The sequence below is a fragment of the Cherax quadricarinatus genome, chromosome 68, assembly GCF_038502225.1.
Source record: "Cherax quadricarinatus isolate ZL_2023a chromosome 68, ASM3850222v1, whole genome shotgun sequence".
In the NCBI taxonomy this organism is placed as follows: Eukaryota; Metazoa; Arthropoda; class Malacostraca; order Decapoda; family Parastacidae; genus Cherax; species Cherax quadricarinatus.
The window spans coordinates 10,295,693-10,314,714 of NC_091359.1; the positions used below are offsets into that span (position 1 = coordinate 10,295,693).

Genomic DNA, 19,022 nt, shown 5'->3' on the forward strand with positions numbered 1-19,022 from the left:
AGAGCAACTGTGACAACTCCCACTTTATGTGTGATTCTTTATCTTTTAACTCCATGCCTCTTGCCAAGACCCTCGCATTTACTTCTCTTACAACCCCATCTATAAATATATTAAACAACCACGGTGACATCACACATCCTTGTCTAAGGCCTACTTTTACTGGGAAATAATCTCCCTCTTTCCTACATACTCTAACTTGAGCCTCACTATCCTTGTAAAAATTCTTCACTGCTTTCAGTAACCTACCTCCTACACCATACACCTGCAACATCTGCCACATTGTCCCCCTATCCACCCTGTCATACGCCTTTTCCAAATCCATAAATGCCAAAAAGACCTCTTTAGCCTTATCTAAATATTGTTCACTTATATGTTTCACTGTAAACACCTGGTCCACACACCCCCTACCTTTCCAAAAGCCTCCTTGTTCATCTGCTATCCTATTCTCCGTCTTACTCTTAATTCTTTCAATAATAACTCTACCATACACTTTACCAGGTATACTCAACAGACTTATCCCCCTATAATTTTTGCACTCTCTTTTGTCCCCTTTGCCTTTATACAAAGGAACTATGCATGCTCTCTGCCAATCCCTAGGTACCTTACCCTCTTCCATACATTTATTAAATAATTGCATCAACCACTCCAAAACTATATCCCCACCTGCTTTTAACATTTCTATCTTTATCCCATCAATCCCGGCTGCCTTACCCCCTTTCATTTTACCTACTGCCTCACGAACTTCCCCCACACTCACAACTGGCTCTTCCTCACTCCTACAAGATGTTATTCCTCCTTGCCCTATACACAAAATCACAGCTTCCCTATCTTCATCAACATTTAACAATTCCTCAAAATATTCCCTCCATCTTCCCAATACCTCTAACTCTCCATTTAATAACTCCCCTCTCCTATTTTTAACTGACAAATCCATTTGTTCTCTAGGCTTCCTTAACTTGTTAATCTCACTCCAAAACTTTTTCTTATTTTCAACAAAATTTGTTGATAACATCTCACCCACTCTCTCATTTGCTCTCTTTTTACATTGCTTCACCACTCTCTTAACCTCTCTCTTTTTCTCCATATACTCTTCCCTCCTTGCATCACTTCTACTTTGTAAAAACTTCTCATATGCTAACTTTTTCTCCCTTACTACTCTCTTTACATCATCATTCCACCAATCGCTCCTCTTCCCTCCCACACCCACTTTCCTGTAACCACAAACTTCTGCTGAACACCCTAACACTACATTTTTAAACCTACCCCATACCTCTTCGACCCCATTGCCTATGCTCTCATTAGCCCATCTATCCTCCAATGGCTGTTTATATCTTACCCTAACTGCCTCCTCTTTTAATTTATAAACCTTCACCTCTCTCTTCCCTGATGCTTCTATTCTCCTTGTATCCCATCTACCTTTTACTCTCAGTGTAGCTACAACTAGAAAGTGATCTGATATATCTGTGGCCCCTCTATAAACATGTACATCCTGAAGTCTACTCAACAGTCTTTTATCTACCAATACATAATCCAACAAACTACTGTCATTTCGCCCTACATCATATCTTGTATACTTATTTATCCTCTTTTTCTTAAAATATGTATTACCTATAACTAAACCCCTTTCTATACAAAGTTCAATCAAAGGGCTCCCATTATCATTTACACCTGGCACCCCAAACTTACCTACCACACCCTCTCTAAAAGTTTCTCCTACTTTAGCATTCAGATCCCCTACCACAATTACTCTCTCACTTGGTTCAAAGGCTCCTATACATTCACTTAACATCTCCCAAAATCTCTCTCTCTCCTCTACATTCCTCTCTTCTCCAGGTGCATACACACTTATTATGACCCACTTTTCGCATCCAACCTTTACTTTAATCCACATAATTCTTGAATTTACACATTCATATTCTAAATAACAAAAAAGGCACAATACCGTGACTGGAACGATACACAAATAACCCGCACATAAAAGAGAGAAGCTTACGACGACGTTTCAGTCCGACTTGGAGTGTGACTTTGTCAATGGCCCAAGTCGGACCGAAACGTCGTCATAAGCTTCTCTTTTTTATGTGTGGGTTATTTGTGTATTCATATTCTCTTTTCTCTTTCCATAACTGATCCTTCAACATTACTGCTACCCCTTCCTTTGCTCTAACTCTCTCAGATACTCCAGATTTAATCCCATTTATTTCCCCCCACCGAAACTCCCCTACCCCCTTCAGCTTTGTTTCGCTTAGGGCCAGGACATCCAACTTCTTTTCATTCATAACATCAGCAATCATCTGTTTCTTGTCATCCGCACTACATCCACGCACATTCAAGCATCTCAGTTTTATAAAGTTTTTCTTCTTCTCTTTTTTAGTAAATGTCTACAGGAGAAGGGGTTACTAGCCCATTGCTCCCGGCATTTTAGTCGCCTCATACGACACGCATGGCTTACGGAGGAAAGATTCTTTTCCACTTCCCCATGGACAATAGAAGAAATAAAGAAGAACAAGAGCTATTTAGAAAAAGGAGAAAAACCTAGATGTATGTATATATATATGCATGTGCGTGTCTGTGAAGTGTGACCAAAGTGTAAGTAGGAGTATCAAGATATCCCTGTTATCTAGCGTGTTTATGAGACAGAAAAAGAAACCAGCAATCCTACCATCATGCAAAACAGTTACAGGTTTCTGTTTCACAGTCATCTGGCAGGACGGTAGTACTTCCTTGGGTGGTTGCTGTCTACCAACCTACTACAAGTATCTTTGTTTATATCTTGTATCTTTACTTAGAAGTATCTTTGTTTATATCTTGTACCTTCACTTACAAGTCTTCTTTCTTTATATCTTGTATCTTTACTTACAAATATCTTTGTTTACATATTGTATCTTTACTTACAAGTATCTTTACTTGTACTGTCACTTAAAAGAAAAGATACCCAAACATTGCACGTGTGTCTAATTCATTCATGATGTGTTACTGGAACTACTGGAGGAGAGTTATGCTCATGGCTCTCTCAAGGTGCCTTGATGCTGCTCACGGGCTCTTGCAACTTTAGTTATAACTTTTTTAACACTATTATCTAGAGAGTGAAAATATCACCTTGATATATACATTAATTTAATTAAGGAAGAAATGTTTATGAAAGAGTTTCTGTCTGTCATAAAAAGACTTACAAATTATAAATGTTTTACCATATTATTATTATTTATAAAGTGTTAGGTAAATGGATAAAGATGTAACTATTTATAAACAACACAATTTCTACATTCTCTGCAGATTATAACAAGTGAAGTTTGAGCAAGGCTATTGGTGCATTGTGAAAAGTTACTAGAAGAAATCAAGATTGGAAATGCTGTATGTAACACTCACCCGCAGGGTAGCTTCAACACTTGTCCCCCCACCGAAAAGTTTGGCATGCTTATTGCTTTCACTCCACAGAAGATCATGATTAACATGATATGACAAGTCAAACCATTTAACCTGGAAAAAATAAGTTTTAAGTAATGTATATAAGCAATGTGTACATATATCCATTTTATCACAGCTGCCTCTCCATTCCCTGAATATTGAACATTGGTTAAGAATATATCTCTTGATACCAAGTGTTGCTCAATGTCAGGTGTCTGTATTTGCTTTCCCTTTATTTTCTATTTCACTAGAAGTATCACTGATCTTCGTTTTCTGGTGCTGTTTTCTATATTTGAATTCATTCCCATTTTGCATCCTCAGGAACTACTTAATTTTTTCATCAACTGAAGAAGACTTTATTCTTATCCATGGAGGGTTAACAACCCACGATAATTCAAAAAAGACAAGCAATGTGGTTGTTTTTGTTTTGTTTCATAACTCCTCTCTTGGTATGTAACCCACAGTAGTTGGCTAACTCAAAGGCATCTATTAATGTTAGGTAAACAAGGGCAGCATTACTAGGAGACTTGCTCAAATGTTTCACCCATTAAGACAGTGAACCTGAGTCCTACCTGTGAGCGAGGGGCTCAAACAATGAACAATTAAATACCTTAACCTATTCTAACTCAATTACTATTTCTATTTGACTCACTGCAACCATGCAGTACCTCTCAAGCTTAACAACACACACACCTTAACAAATCTCTTGTATTCACATTCCATGCTACTCAAATATATTTGCTTACAATATTTTGCTTTATAACTAGTAACATCATCAGAATTCACTGGCCATCTCAGTTTTTCTTAAATTAAACTCTACATCTGCATTCTTGCCCCTGTCATTACACTAATGGTAAACAGTACCAAGAAGCTGACAAGACATGTACAACACCTGGGTATCTTTATTGACGAGATGTTTCACCTGCTGTGCTGGCTTTGTCAATTTAATACAAGGACAACTTTTATTCTAGTGACAGTGGAAGAATTAGTGAGGTAATTTTAAGGTGTTCAATCCCTTAGCATTGATAGAAGTTGTTCAGTCCTTTGGTCTTGATCAATCAGTTCTTTAGTCTCTTCTGCCAATACAGATAATGACTAGATGATGGTGAATGTTCACTATTTTGGGTCACCCTACTTGGTGGGTGAATGCCAATGTAGTACAATAAAGTTAGGCTCATGTTCATACTGTACAGACAGGTGATGTCTAAATATAAGACAGCAGAAGCAGTGGACAAATAATGATGTGATCAGTCTCACAGCCTTGAAGTAGTTTTGAGGTGCTCAGTCCCTCAGCCTTGAGAAGTATTTAGCTCCATGTTACCCCATTTCAGAAATAAAGATGCCTAACGTTGTACATGTGCCTTACATATCTAATTGTTAGTACAAGAGGGCCCTAGATATACAGCACTCTCTTTTTGGTGTTCCATGTTTTTGCTTGCATTCAACTGAGCCACTGTTCATTATGGTGCTTTTACTGCTTTTCCACCATTTTGGTACGGCAGTTATGTAAGGGAAGGGCAAACAGTGCCATATTTTAAGATAAATATTGAATGCACTCTGCATTTATTTTACTTTTTTTATGCTTAGCTATACTGATCACTTAATATATGATTGTGTAAACATGTTATCAGCTGTTTTAGACACATTTGATGGTAAAAAAAAAAATGCTCTTTTTTACCTGTACTGTATACCATTATTATAATGAAAGGATGACCTACTCTGTGGTGCCAGTCCTATGTCAGTGGCTGAGCAATACTCATTTATGTGAGTGCTGTGTTTTAATTGTGGTCATACTGTCATGTATTTTCACATTACTGTGATGCTTCAAGATATTTAAGTATGTAAGCACATGTACACAGTACTGACCTTTCAGTCCTGTTTTTTAGTGTATGAAAATTTATGTATAACAGAGTACTGAGATCTGAATCAATGAATGGATCAAATGTTTTATTTTATTAATATATGTATTTGTAAATAATATTTTTTATCCTACATTTTAATTACATTAAAACTGTGATTATAATGTTATTTTCTTAACACACTGCTTAACATATGATGCAGTAATAATGATAATAAACAGGAGGAATACCAAACAATGAATAACAGCCAGTGTATATCTGTGAGTGAATCATGGAAATAGAGTTCAAAATTTTTTGTAGAGAATAATACGTAAGTCACAATACCATGGCTCAAAGAATTCACCAAAAAACTCGCACTTAGAAAAGGAACCTCATGATGATGTTCTGGTCCATCCTGGGCCACTGTCAACTCAAAACAGATGTAACCTGAAGGTGGTCTATAACAGACTGAAACACTGTCCTAAGGTTCCTCACCTAAGGTTGCTTTTTTTTTTTTTGGTGCATTTTCTGTAAGGCTCCAGATCTTAAATGATGAGGTAATACAGCTTCTCCTCACTTAGCAAAGTACTCATTTACCGACACCTCAGACTTATGATGGGCTCTCTGACCAGTATGCATACCTAAATAATGCATATTAGAGCTGATGAGGCTAAGGTCGCAAGGGATTCAAAGACTAACCCAAAAGGGTTCTTTCAGGTATAGAGAAGTAAGATTAAAGACAAGATAGGCCCACTTATGAGTAAGCTAGGTCAGATCACTGACAGTGATAAGGATATGTGTGAAATTCTCAATACCTACTTCCTCTCGGTTGTTACCCAGGAAAATACTAGCGAAATTCCTGAAATAATAGATTATATATATAGAACGGGACGATAATAAATTATGCACAATTGTGGTAACTAGTGACATGGTCCTCAGACAAATGGAGAAATTAAAACCTAACAAATCCCCAGGCGCTGATGAACTGTTTGCAAGGGTGTTAAAGGAATGTAAAGAAGAACTTAGCAAACCTTTGGCTAATCTTTTCAACATATCACTACAAACTAGCAAAGTGCCTGATAAGTGGAAAATGGCAAATGTAATACCTATTTACAAGGCAGGTGACAGGTCTTTAGCTTCGAACTATAAACCAATAAGCCTTACCTCCATAGTGGGAAAATTTATGGAATCAATAATGCTGAAGCAATTTGTAGCCATCTTGATAGGCATAAATTGATTAATGAATCTCAACACGGCTTTACAATGGTAATGAATATGATATTGTGTATATGGACCTCAGTAAGGCTTTCAATAGAGTTCCACATCAGAGGCTATTGAGGAAACTTAAGGCACACAGAATAGGAGAAATTTTTTCCTGGGTAGAGGCATGGCTGACAAATAGGCAGCAGAGAGTTTGCATAAATGGGGAAAAATCAGAATGGGGGCACGTCACAAGCGGTGTTCTGCTGGGGTCAGTGTTGGGCCCTATGTTGTTCACAATTTACATAAATGACATAGATGAGGGAATAAATAGCGACATAAGCAAATTTGCTGATGACACCAAAATAGGCAATTCAATTCACACTAATGAGGACCCTAGAGCACTTTAGGATGATTTGAATAGGCTGATGCAATGGTCAGAGAAATGGCAGATGCAGTTTAATATAGACAAATGCAAAGTTCTAAATGTTGGACAGGAAAATAACCATGCCACATATAAACTAAATAATGTAGATCTTAATACCACTGATTGCAAAAAGGATTTAGGAGTTCTGGTAAGCAGCAATCTAAAACCAAGGCAACAGTGCATTAGTGTTCGCAATAAAGCTAACAGAATCCTTGGCTTCATATCTAGAAGTATAAATAATAGAAGTCCTCAGATTGTTCTTCAACTCTATATATCCTTGGTTAGGCCTCATTTGGATTATGCTGCGCAGTTCTTGTCACCGTATTACAGATTGGATATAAATGCACTGGAAAATGTACAGAGGACGACGACAAAGATGATCCCATGTATCAGGAATCTTCCCTACGAAGACAGATTGAGGGCCCTGAATTTGCACTCTCTCGAAAGGCGTAGAATTAGGGGGGCTATGATCGAGGTGTATAAATGGAAAACAAGAATAAATAAAGGGGATGTAAACAGCATGCTGAACATTTCCTGCCACGAAAGGACTCGCAGCAATGGTTTAAAGTTGGAAAAATTCAGATTCAGGAAGGATATAGGAAAGCACTGGTTTGGTAATAGAGTTGTGGATGAGTGGAACAAACTCCCAAGCACAGTTATTGAAGCTAAAACATTGTGTAGCTTTAAAAATACGGTAGATAAATATATGAGTGGGTGTGGGTGGGTGTGAGTTGGCCCTGACTAGCTTGTGCTACTAGGTCTGATGCGGTGCTCCTTCCTTAAGTGGAAGTGACCTGATTAGGTGGGTCATTGGGCTAATCCGGGGTTGGGGGACATGGACCTGCTTTGCATGGGTCAGTAGGCCTGCTGCAGTGTTCCTTCTTTCTTATGTTCTTATTCTTTTTATTTCAATATACAGAACACTACTGTATATATATTTAAAAATATACCAGAAATGTTATAAATAGTGCAAATGTGACATTAAAACAATATCAGTGATGGTTGACACAAACCCACTACCATTATGGTATGCTCCTCACTTAGCGATGAATTCATTGACTGACATGGTCTTAGGAATGGAACTCCGTCATTAATTGAGGAGAGGCTGTATATATTACTGAATCAAACAAACCAGTAAGTATTAATCAATCTCTGCTAATAGAAAAAACAATGTTGACATGCAAAATGAATTTTTCTTATACTAACTTCAGTTTTCCCAGTGAAGTGCTGCCAGCTGTCATCAGATGAAGTGAGAGTGGAGAACCCAGCCTTTAAGTTGCCATAGCCACAGTGTGCTTCCAGAGATGTGTTGAAGGGTCTCATATGGTCGTAATCTGCATTGAAATGCAATACTGCAAAGGCTGGTCCAACGGCAGCGGTGATCTATCCAAAAAAGTGAGGGAAATTTGATGTTGCTTGCACTAACTGGATACACACACACACACACATGCACACACGCGCACACATGCACACACACACGCACACATGCACACACACACACACACACACACACACACACACGCACACACACACGCACACACACACGCACACACACGCACACACACATGCACGCGCACACACATGCACGCACGCACACATGCACGTACTCACGCATGAACTCACGCACTCACTCACGCATGCACAAACACGCATGCACACACACGCATGCACACACATGCATGCACACATGCATGCACGCACATGCACACACACACACAGATCACTGTCATTACAGTGATAGTGTGAATGATGGTGAAAGTTTTTCTTTTTCGGGTCACTCTGCTTTGGTGATAGATGACCAGCATGTTGAAAAAATAATATATATACATGTGCATGTATATATGTATGTTTGTTGTGGCTGAACATCTTACAGAGTGATGGGTGATTATATATATATATATATAAGTTTTATATAATTACTTTGCATAAATTATTACTCAAACATACACTGATATCTAAGAACTAGAGATGATACTGTTCCTGCCATTTGCAAATCATAAAAAAACAGGAATAAATATAATAAGAATTAATTAAAAATATACAATCTATAGGGGAAGGAAGGTGGGGTAGGGGTCGTCCTTGAAAGGGTTGGAGAGAGGGGGTAAAGGAGGTTTAGTGGGCGAGGGGCTTAGACTTCCAGCAAGTGTGCGTGAGCGTGTTAGATAGGAGTGAATGGAGAAGAATGGTACTTGGGACCTGACGATCTGTTGGAGTATGAGCAGGGTAATATTTAGTGAAGGGATTCAGGGAAACCGGTTATTTTCATATAGTCGGACTTGAGTCCTGGAAATGGGAAGTACAATGCCTGCACTTTAAAGGGGGGGGGGGGGGGGTTTGGGATATTGGCAGTTTGGAGGGATATGTTGTGTATCTTTATACGTATATGCTTCTAAACTGTTGTATTCTGAGCACCTCTGCAAAAACAGTGATAATGTGTGAGTGTGGTGAAAGTGTTGAATGATGATGAAAGTATTTTCTTTTTGGGGATTTTCTTTCTTTTTTGGGTCACCCTGCCTCGGTGGGAGACGGCCGACTTGTTTGAAAAAAAAAAAAAAAAAAAAAATACAAACCAGTGATACTACAGCACAAATCAATGCAGTTAATTCCTCTGCAACATCATCAGGAAATGGTGAGGATCCACAGACTTGTCACTCAGTATGATGAGACCAATTGGAGGGTGGGTTACATTATGGTAGAATAGGATAAGTTAGGTAAGGATAGGTGAAGTCGTAGGTGCTGGGCTGGTGGTTCTGGACCTATGATTCGGGCCTCCAGTCATCATTTACTTAGAATTTCCAGCACATTCTCTACATCTGTTCGAACTTTCCAAAATACAAGTGATAGAGAAGTCGTTCAGCACAATAAAGTAACTCATTGGGATTCACATCTCGTCCAAACAGCAGACAGAACCTAGTCTTATTCCACTTATTGTCATGTATAAGTACTAGTATTCACTGTCCATAACCTTAACATATGTATGGATGGGTAACTGTCCAGTTTCCTCATGAATCTTACCTAGCATAACCCTGCAGGGGTCTGGAATACATATACTACACCAGAATCCTTTTTCTTTTTTTAACACACTGGCCATTTTCTAAGGCAGGGTGATCCAAAAAAAGAAGAAACATATTCATAATCATTCACTCCATCACTGTCTTGCCAGAGGCATGCTGATACTACAGTTCAAAAACTCCAATATATCTCTACCCCTTTTCAGAGGGCAGACACAGTACTTCCCACCACCAGGACTCAAACCCAGCTAACTGGTTTCCTTGAATCCATTCATAAATGATACTTTGCTCTCACTCTAAAAGCATGTCAAGTCATAAAAACCATTTGCCTCCACTCACTCCTTATCTAACACTGTCTAGTCACAATGAAGTGATTTAAATTACTAACCTCATTCTTCAGATGTTAAACTAAAATTTACTAAAAGGGTTCCATTGACCAAACCTATATTGTATATTCACACAATATGGATATAAGTAAACTTTGTCTACTAGGTAAACAATACCACTAACCATGTTACAGAAAGATATAAATCTAATTTACAGTAAATCCTTAGTATCGTTCAGTGGTTATGCCTTAAATATCTTCCTTCTTATGAGCGTCAATATATACACTGATTCTTTATTTTAATATAAAAATACCATGCATATACTCACTAGAACCAAAGCTTTATCAGGCTTACTCAGGTCAACATTGTAACCACCCTGAATTACAAAGTCATTATATTGAATATGTAGGCCAAGGAGTATGTGCAGTGGGTTGTCCTGAAGCAGGTAGCTGAGAGACAGCTTGGACGTCATCAGGGATCCAAGGTTGACCTCGGCCTCGGCTTGCAAGGCATTATTTGATACCTGAAGAATTACTTCTGTAATTCACATTTTCTTGTCAACCTATATATATTTTCTTCTACAACTTCTATTCTAATTTATAAAAAAATTTCCAATTGAGGGGTTTATACAAATTATATATCATTACTTTTCATTTACTGACTTCATATATACACCCAAATATATATTGTAATAGTTCTAAGGTTGATAAATGTATCAAAGTTAATTAATCTGAACTCTAACAGAACTACAAGTTCAATTTTCTGTTACTTTATCATTTGCTTGAGTAAAGTTTGTACAGTATACTAGCAGAAGAAACTGTTTGTTATATATTGTTCTGCATAATACTTTAGTAAATCAATTAATTTAAAATAAATTAAAATAGAATAAAATAAAATAAAATAAAATAAAATAAAATAAAATAAAATAAAATAAAATAAAAAATGTACTTAATATCTAAAATAAGTCTGCTTTTGTGATGGTACTAATGATCTGTCAAAATAATTAATGCTTAATTTACATATTAGTTAGACTGGTTGCAATGCTACACATTATGTGAGGTTTACAAAGTCACTACACATTATGTAAGATTAACAAATTCATTGCACATTATGTGATGCTTACAAAGTCACTACACATTATGTGAGGTTAGCAAAGTCACTACACATTATGTGAGATTTACAAAGTCACTGCACATTATGTGAGGTTGACGAAGTCACTACACATTATGTAAGGCTGACGAAGTCACTACACATTATGTAAGGCTGACGAAGTCACTACACATTATGTATGGCTGACGAAATCACTACACATTATGTAAGGTTTACAAAATCACAATGTGCAAAACCTCACATTCAAACCTTATTATTAATGGGGGAGCTGGTATGTAGAGTTCAAATCTATAAGTAATAACTGAATTGCAGCACTGTATGACCCTAGTAGGTTTAGTGCTTCTTTTTGATTACAATAATAATGTAATAATTCAAGATTAAAAAATTTTTTAGTTTTTACTGTCTGATTTCACTTAACATATTTTATACAATTAAATCACTTATTTTGATTTCTTGAAGCAACTGACAGACATGTTCAGTCTTGTTGTGTTGATAATAAAAAGCTTTTGATAAATATAAAAATGATACTGACCTTGTATATGAGGTGACCAGCATAGTTCATATCCAACTGTGGGCTGACAAAGGTGACTGTCACTTGCATGTCTCTTGTCTCTCCCTCATCAGTTATCCTTGCCATTAAACTTGATCCCAGCTGAGGCACATACAGGACTTATTAATCATTCGAAAATATAAGCATATGTGTGCTGGTGCCACTTGAAGTAAACATTAAGTATACATTAGTATTTTGCCTTTTCAATAAAAGTCGTAGATTTTCTATAAGGGGGAGAAACCCAGAAAACATAATTTATATTAACTCTTATTCAACTTAACATTCTTGAATCCTGTCCTATTAAGCATAATATTTTAAGCAACGGCAGATTAAAATTGGATAATTTTATAAAAGAAAGTGGTACCACACATTCCAGAACCTCTCTCTTGATAATGAGGAATGTTTACTGTAGTGCCAATTAAGGCTGTTTTAACTTTGATTCATGTTTATACCACATCTTTATAATGCATGTACCATACACTGACCACATGTGTAATACATCTCAGTAATATACAAATAACACGCACAAAGGAGAGAGAAGCTTACGACAACATTTTGGTCTGACTTAGACCAAGTCGGACTGAAACATCGTCATAAGCTTCTATGTGCAGGTTATTTGTGTGCTGCTCCAGTCACGGTATTGTGCCTTTTTGTTCTATATCTCAGTAACACACATTCAACACTAAAGAAATAAAGTGCATATTTTTGGTGTACTAGTGAGTCTACTAGTTAGTTTTGGGTAATTCTTATCTACCCCCCATAATGTTATGTCCCTATTTTACTTCTATAACAAGTCTTACCTTCTACTTATAACATTTACACATGTATAGCAGTAGCTCATGTATTAAATAACTGCTAAGATTATTATAATTGACCCTGGAGACTTACAGTACTTTACAGCAAACAAGACCCTCCAGTGTTGAGGATGACCCCCCTTCCCTCCCACCCAGTTCTGACTGGCTAAATTTTGGAAAAAAAAAAAAAGATAAATGGTACCTCAGCTTCCAAGACATTGGGTAAATTTTCGAGAATTATTTAGGGAAAAAAAAAAAAACTGAGTCTTTGATGCCGTAAAATATGGTAACTGTGATTCCACTCATGCAGTAAACCGTATTACCTTTAGCTCTAATTAAATTGTTTTTGCTGATTGGGGTTTAACCTTTTCAGGGTCCACAGGCCCTCTCAGAGACTTGTTCTCAGGGTCCCCCAAATTTCAAAAAAAAAAAAAAAAAAAAAAAAAAAAAAAAAAAAAAAAAAAAAAAAAAAAAAAAAAATTTCTTATGAAAAGATAGAGAATCTTTTCCCGATCATAATGACACCAAAAGTATGAAATTTGATGGAAAACTTACGGAATTATGCTCTCGCGAAGTTAGCGGTCTTGACAATGTTTATGCATCGGCGATTTTGCCCACTTTGAGCCCTATTGTCGGCCAATTCCAATGTACTAGTCGACAAAAATCATAACTAGTTCGCTAGAACTCCATTTTTTCTATCAAATGAGTACAAGAAACCACCAATTTACCGATTTCAACTATCCAATACAGTGGTCAGAATTTAGCAATTTTGCCAATTTCACACAAATTTCAAAAGATGCCAATTTCCAAATAGGGTCCAGAATAAACAAGAAAGACATTCCTGGCACTAAAATAACATTTTATCTGTTCATTAGTCACGTCCCCAGGCCCCTCTTACATTTTTTTTTGCTTTCCACTTTGAATTTTTATTCTCACAAAAAAAATAAGATTTACTGTTATGCAGACTACTGCATTAGTGCAGAAATGGTATAAATAATATCAGTGCACTTGTGAAAGAATATTAGACTCACCAGTTGACGTGTATTGGACGCTTAGCATGATTTGTTTACTTTTGAACTTTGGTAAAAATCGAACATTTCTGCTACTTTGAGCTCAATTTCAAGGTACTTTTCATTGTAAAACCAGTCAAATAATCTCAATTTCTGTAATATGCCTTCAATTCTATACAATGAGACCAGGAAAACTAGAATAAAACAATAAATGCCATACGAAAATATAGTGCAAAGTCTATGTTTTATTCCAAAAACACGGTCAAAGTTTTTTTTTTCTCATTACATAAGAACATAAGAAAGGAAGAACACTGCAGGAGGCCTGTTGGCCCATACTAGGCAGGTCCTTTACAATTCATCCCACTAACAAAACATTTGCCCATCCCAATTTTCAATGCCACCCAAGAAATAAGCTCTGATGTGAAAGTCCCACTCAAATCCAACCCCTCCCACTCATGTACTTATCCAACCTAAATTTGAAACTACCCAAAGTCCCAGCCTCAATAACCCAACTAGGTAGACTGTTCCACTCATCTACTACCCTATTTCCAAACCAATACTTTCCTATGTCCTTTCTAAATCTAAACTTATCTAATTTAAATCCATTACTGTGGGTTCTCTCTTGGAGAGACATCCTCAAGACCTTATTAATATCCCCTTTATTAATACCTATCTTCCACTTTTTTATACTGCTCACACTGACCACATAGACCCATTCTTTCGTATGTAGGCCTACCAGCTTTCTCTCACTAGATTTGAAGGCGCTAGAATTTATGCGTACTAGTATGTCATGGACACTGGTGCATAAGTCGTACTAGTACATCCGAAACCCTGAAAGGATTAAATCTTATCACTATGCTTGGGGCAATGGAACTGCACGTAACTCTACTCTACCAGACAAGAATACTTCAATCCCTAAAATAGGGATTAAAGTAAACTTTCAGCATATACAGGAGAGCCCCACTTATACAGCAGGTTAGGTTCCAGGCTACTGCTGTAAAGCAAAAATTGCTGTAAAGTGAATCATAGCTTGACAACATGTTTACAATATCATATATTAAGTGAGCAATGTAACTAGGCCTAAAAATGAACATACAGTACACACATTACTTACCTTAAAATATTTTCATCCTTAGCTTATAGTGAGTGGTGAATATATTTAATGTAGGAAGTCTGAATAAATGAAGAATGGGTATAATTGAAAATAGCAGGGCCAGTGTATACAGCAGGCCCTGCAGTACAGTGAAGCACAGTACAGCAAGGCCTGCTTGTATACAATGAGAGAAATACACTTCTTGATGTATATAACTTGTACTGACTGATTGTTGGAGATTAATTTGTGGTTTAACCCTGTGACTGTTTTGGTCGTATATATACGTCTTACGAGCCAATGTTTCAGACGTATATATACTCAATAATTCTAGTGGCTTCAAATCAAGCAGGAGAAAGCTGGTAGGCCCACATGTGAGAGAATGGGTCTGTGTGGTCAGTGTGCACCACATAAAAAAAAAATCCTGCAGCACGCAGTGCATAATGAGAAAAAAAAACGACCGTTTTTTTGGATTAAAACGCCGACTTTGAGGTGTATTTTTGTATAGTATTTATCGTTGTATTCTCGTTTTCAGGGTCTCACGTGATAAAATGGAAAACATATTGCAGAAATAGAGATGATTTTAATTAGTTTCATGAAGAAAACGACCTTGTAATTGAGGTCAAAGTAGCAGAAATGTTCAATTTTTACCAATGTTCAAGAGTAAGCAAATCACACTACATGTCCAATACACATCAACTGGGGAATCTAATATTCTTTTACTAGTGCACTGATATTATTTATACCATTTTTACAATAATGCAGTAGTCTGCATAACAGTAAATTTTGTATTTTTTGTATGAATAAAAAATCAAAACAGAAAGCAATAGTAATATAAGAGGGGCCTAGAGATGTGACTAATGAACAGAGGATATTTTATTTTAGTGCCAAGAAAGTCTACATTGTTTATTCTGGACCCTATTTTGAAATTGGCATCTTTTTAATATGCGTGAAATTGGCCAAATTGTCAATTTCTGATCACTTTATTGGGTAGTTCAAATTGGTAAATGGGCAGTTTCTTGTACTCAATTGATAGAAAAAATGTTCTAAAGAAATAGGTATGAGTTTGGTCAACTGGAACAACAGAAATGGCCACAAACAGCAAAATCGCCGATGCGTCTATGTCGCCAAGACCGCTAACTTCGCGGGAGCATAATTCCGTGAGTTTTTGACCAAATTTTGTACTTTTGGTGTCATTACCATCGGGAAAAGATTCACTATCATTTCATAAGAAAAAAATTTTTTTTTTTTTTTTCAAAAAATTTTGCGACATAGAATGACAGTTTCAGAAAGGGGCTTCCGACAGTCAAAGGGGTAACTAATTAGGATAAATTTATACCTTAGTACTGCGCACTGTAATATTGGTGTTAGCTTCTGTAAGTCCAGGCTGGTGTTTGTAGTCCAGATTCATGATGGCTTCAGCTTGACTTGACTGAAAATAAACACTCGGGATGAGAAGAATGACAAGGTACTAGCTGCAATGATTTCTATACAGTATTATTGAAGTTTTAGTGAAAAACTAAAATAGTGCATGCAATAATAATTGGATTTTTTTAAACAAAATTGCAACTTCTTTCAACAAACCGGCCATATCCCACCGAGACAGGGTGGCCCAAGAGGAAATTGAAAGTTTCTCCTTTTAAATTTAGTAATGTATACAGTAAAAGGGGTTACTAGCCCTTTGCTCCTGGCATTTTAGTTGCCTCTTAAGAACATAACAAAGAAGGAACACTGCAGCAGGCCTACTGACCCATGTGAAGTAGGTCCATGTCCTCCCCCCCTGGATTAACTCAGTGATCCACCTAGTCAGATCACTTCCACTAAGGAAGGAGCACTGCATCAGGCCTAGTAGCACAAGCTTGTCAGGTCCAACTCACACCCACCCACACCCACTCATGTATTTATCTAACCTATTTTTAAAACTACACAAAGCTTTAGCTTCTATAACTGCACTCGGGAGTTTGTTCCACTCATCCACAACTCTATTACCATACCAATGGTTTCCTATATCCTTCCTGAATCTGAATTTTTCCAACTTGAGACTATTGCTGTGAGTCCTGTCTTGGCGGGAAATTTTCAGCACGCTATTTACATCTCATTTACTTATTCCTGTTTTCCATTTATACACCTCGATTATATCCCCCCTAATTCTACACCTTTCGATAGAGTGCATATTCAGGGCCTTCAGTCTATCCTCATAGGGAAGATTTCTGATACATAGGATCAACTTTGTCATCCTCCTCTGTACGTTTCCCAGTGCATTTATATCCATTCTGTAATACAGTGACAAGAACTGTGTAGCATAATCTAAATGAGGCCTAACCGAGGTTATATAGAGTTGAAGAACAACCTGAGGACTTCTATTATTTATACTTCTAGATATGAAGCCAAGGATTCTGTTAGCTTTATTGCGAACACTAATGCACTGTTGTCTTGGTTTTAGATTACTGCTAACCAGAACTCCTACATCCTTTTCACAATCCATAATATTAAGATCTACATTATTTAGTTTATATGTGGCATGGTTATTTTCCTGCCCAACATTTAGAACTTTGCATTTGTCTATATTAAACTGCATCTGCCATTTCTCCGACCATTGCATCAGTCTATTTAAATCATCCTGGAGTGCTCTAGAGTCCTCATTAGATTGAATTGTATGGCCTATTTTGGTGTCATCAGCAAATTTGCTTATGTCGCTATTTATTCCCTCATCTATGTCGTTTATGTAAATTGTGAACAACACAGGGCCCAACACTGACCCTGCGGAACACTGCTTGTGACGTGCCCCCATTCTGAGTTCTCCCCATTTATGCAAACTCTCTGCTGCCTATTTGTTAGCCATGCCTCTACCCAGGAAAAAATTTCTCCTCCTATTCCATGTGCCTTAAGTTTCCTCAATAGCCTCTGATGTGGAACTCTATCGAAAGCCTTACTGAAGTCCATATACACAATATCATATTCATTACCATGATCTACCTCCTCAAACACCTTAGTGAAAAAAGTTAGTAAATTCGTAAGACAGGCACGCCCCTTTGTAAAACTGTGTTGAGATTCATTAATCAATTTATGCCTATCATGATGGCTACGAATTGCTTCGGCAATTATTGATTCCATAAATGTTCCCACTATGGAGGTAAGGTTTATTGGTCTATAGTTCAAAGCTAAGGACCTGTCACCTGCCTTGTAAATAGGTACAGTGGACCCCCGCTTAACGATCACCTCCCAATGCGACCAATTATGTAAGTGTATTTATGTAAGTGCGTTTGTACGTGTATGTTTGGGGGTCTGAAATGGACTAATCTACTTCACAATATTCCTTATGGGAACAAATTCGGTCAGTACTGGCACATAAACATACTTCTGGAATGAAAAAATATCGTTAACCAGGGGTCTACTGTATTACATTTGCCATTTTCCACTTATCAGGCACTATGCTAATTTGTAGTGATTTAGATAAAGAAAAATTGGATATCAAATTGGGGAGGAGTAGTATGGAAGTGAATGTTTTCAGATACTTGGGAGTTAATGTGTCGGTGGATGGATTTATGAAGGATGAGGTTAATCATAGAATTGATGAAGGAAAAAAGGTGAGTGGTGCGTTGAGGTATGTGTGGAGACAAAAAACGTTATCTATGGAGGCAAAGAAGGGAATGTATGAAAGTATAGTAATAGTACCAACACTCTTATATGGGTGTGAAGCTTGGGTTGTGAATGCAGCAGCGAGGAGACGGTTGGAGGCAGTGGGGATGTCCTGTCTAAGGGCAATGTGTGGTGTAAATATTATGCAGAAATTTGGAGTATGGAAATTAGGATAAGGTGTGGAGTTAATAAAAGTATTAGTCAGAGGGCTGAAGAGGGGATGTTGAAGTGGTTTGGTCATTTAGAGAGAATGGATCAAAGTGGAATGACATGGAGAGCGTATAAATCTGTAGGGAAAGGAAGGCAGCGTAGGGGTCGTCCTTGAAAAGGTTGGAGGGAGGGGGTAAAGGAGGTCTTGTGGGCGAGGGGTTTGGACTTCCAGCAAGCGTGCGTGAACATGTTAGATAGGAGTGAATGGAAACAAATGGCATTTGGGACCTGACGAGCTGTTGGAGTGTGAGCAAGGTAATATTTAGTGAAGGGATTCAGGGTGAAGAGAGTGGTGAGAGAGTACAAAAGGAGAGCAGATGAAAGAGTGGGAGAGGCACTGTCAAGAAATTTTAATGAAAATAAGAAAAAATTTTGGAGTGAGTTAAACAAGTTAAGAAAGCCTAGGGAAAGT

The 19,022-nt window shown here is 37.3% G+C and overlaps 1 protein-coding gene across 2 annotated transcripts in view; it reads right to left on the reverse strand.

Moving 5' to 3' along the window:
• LOC128697761 (uncharacterized) overlaps positions 1-19,022 on the reverse strand; it is a 201,383-nt gene that overhangs the window by 103,327 nt on the left and 79,034 nt on the right. For both annotated transcript variants that reach the window (XM_070099669.1, XM_070099668.1), the window contains exons 20-24: positions 16,101-16,193; positions 11,850-11,969; positions 10,536-10,730; positions 8,077-8,253; positions 3,367-3,477 (exon numbers count right to left, since the gene is read on the reverse strand). In XM_070099669.1, coding sequence (XP_069955770.1) covers positions 3,367-3,477; positions 8,077-8,253; positions 10,536-10,730; positions 11,850-11,969; positions 16,101-16,193 — 696 coding nt within the window. The remainder of the gene's footprint in view (positions 1-3,366; positions 3,478-8,076; positions 8,254-10,535; positions 10,731-11,849; positions 11,970-16,100; positions 16,194-19,022) is intronic.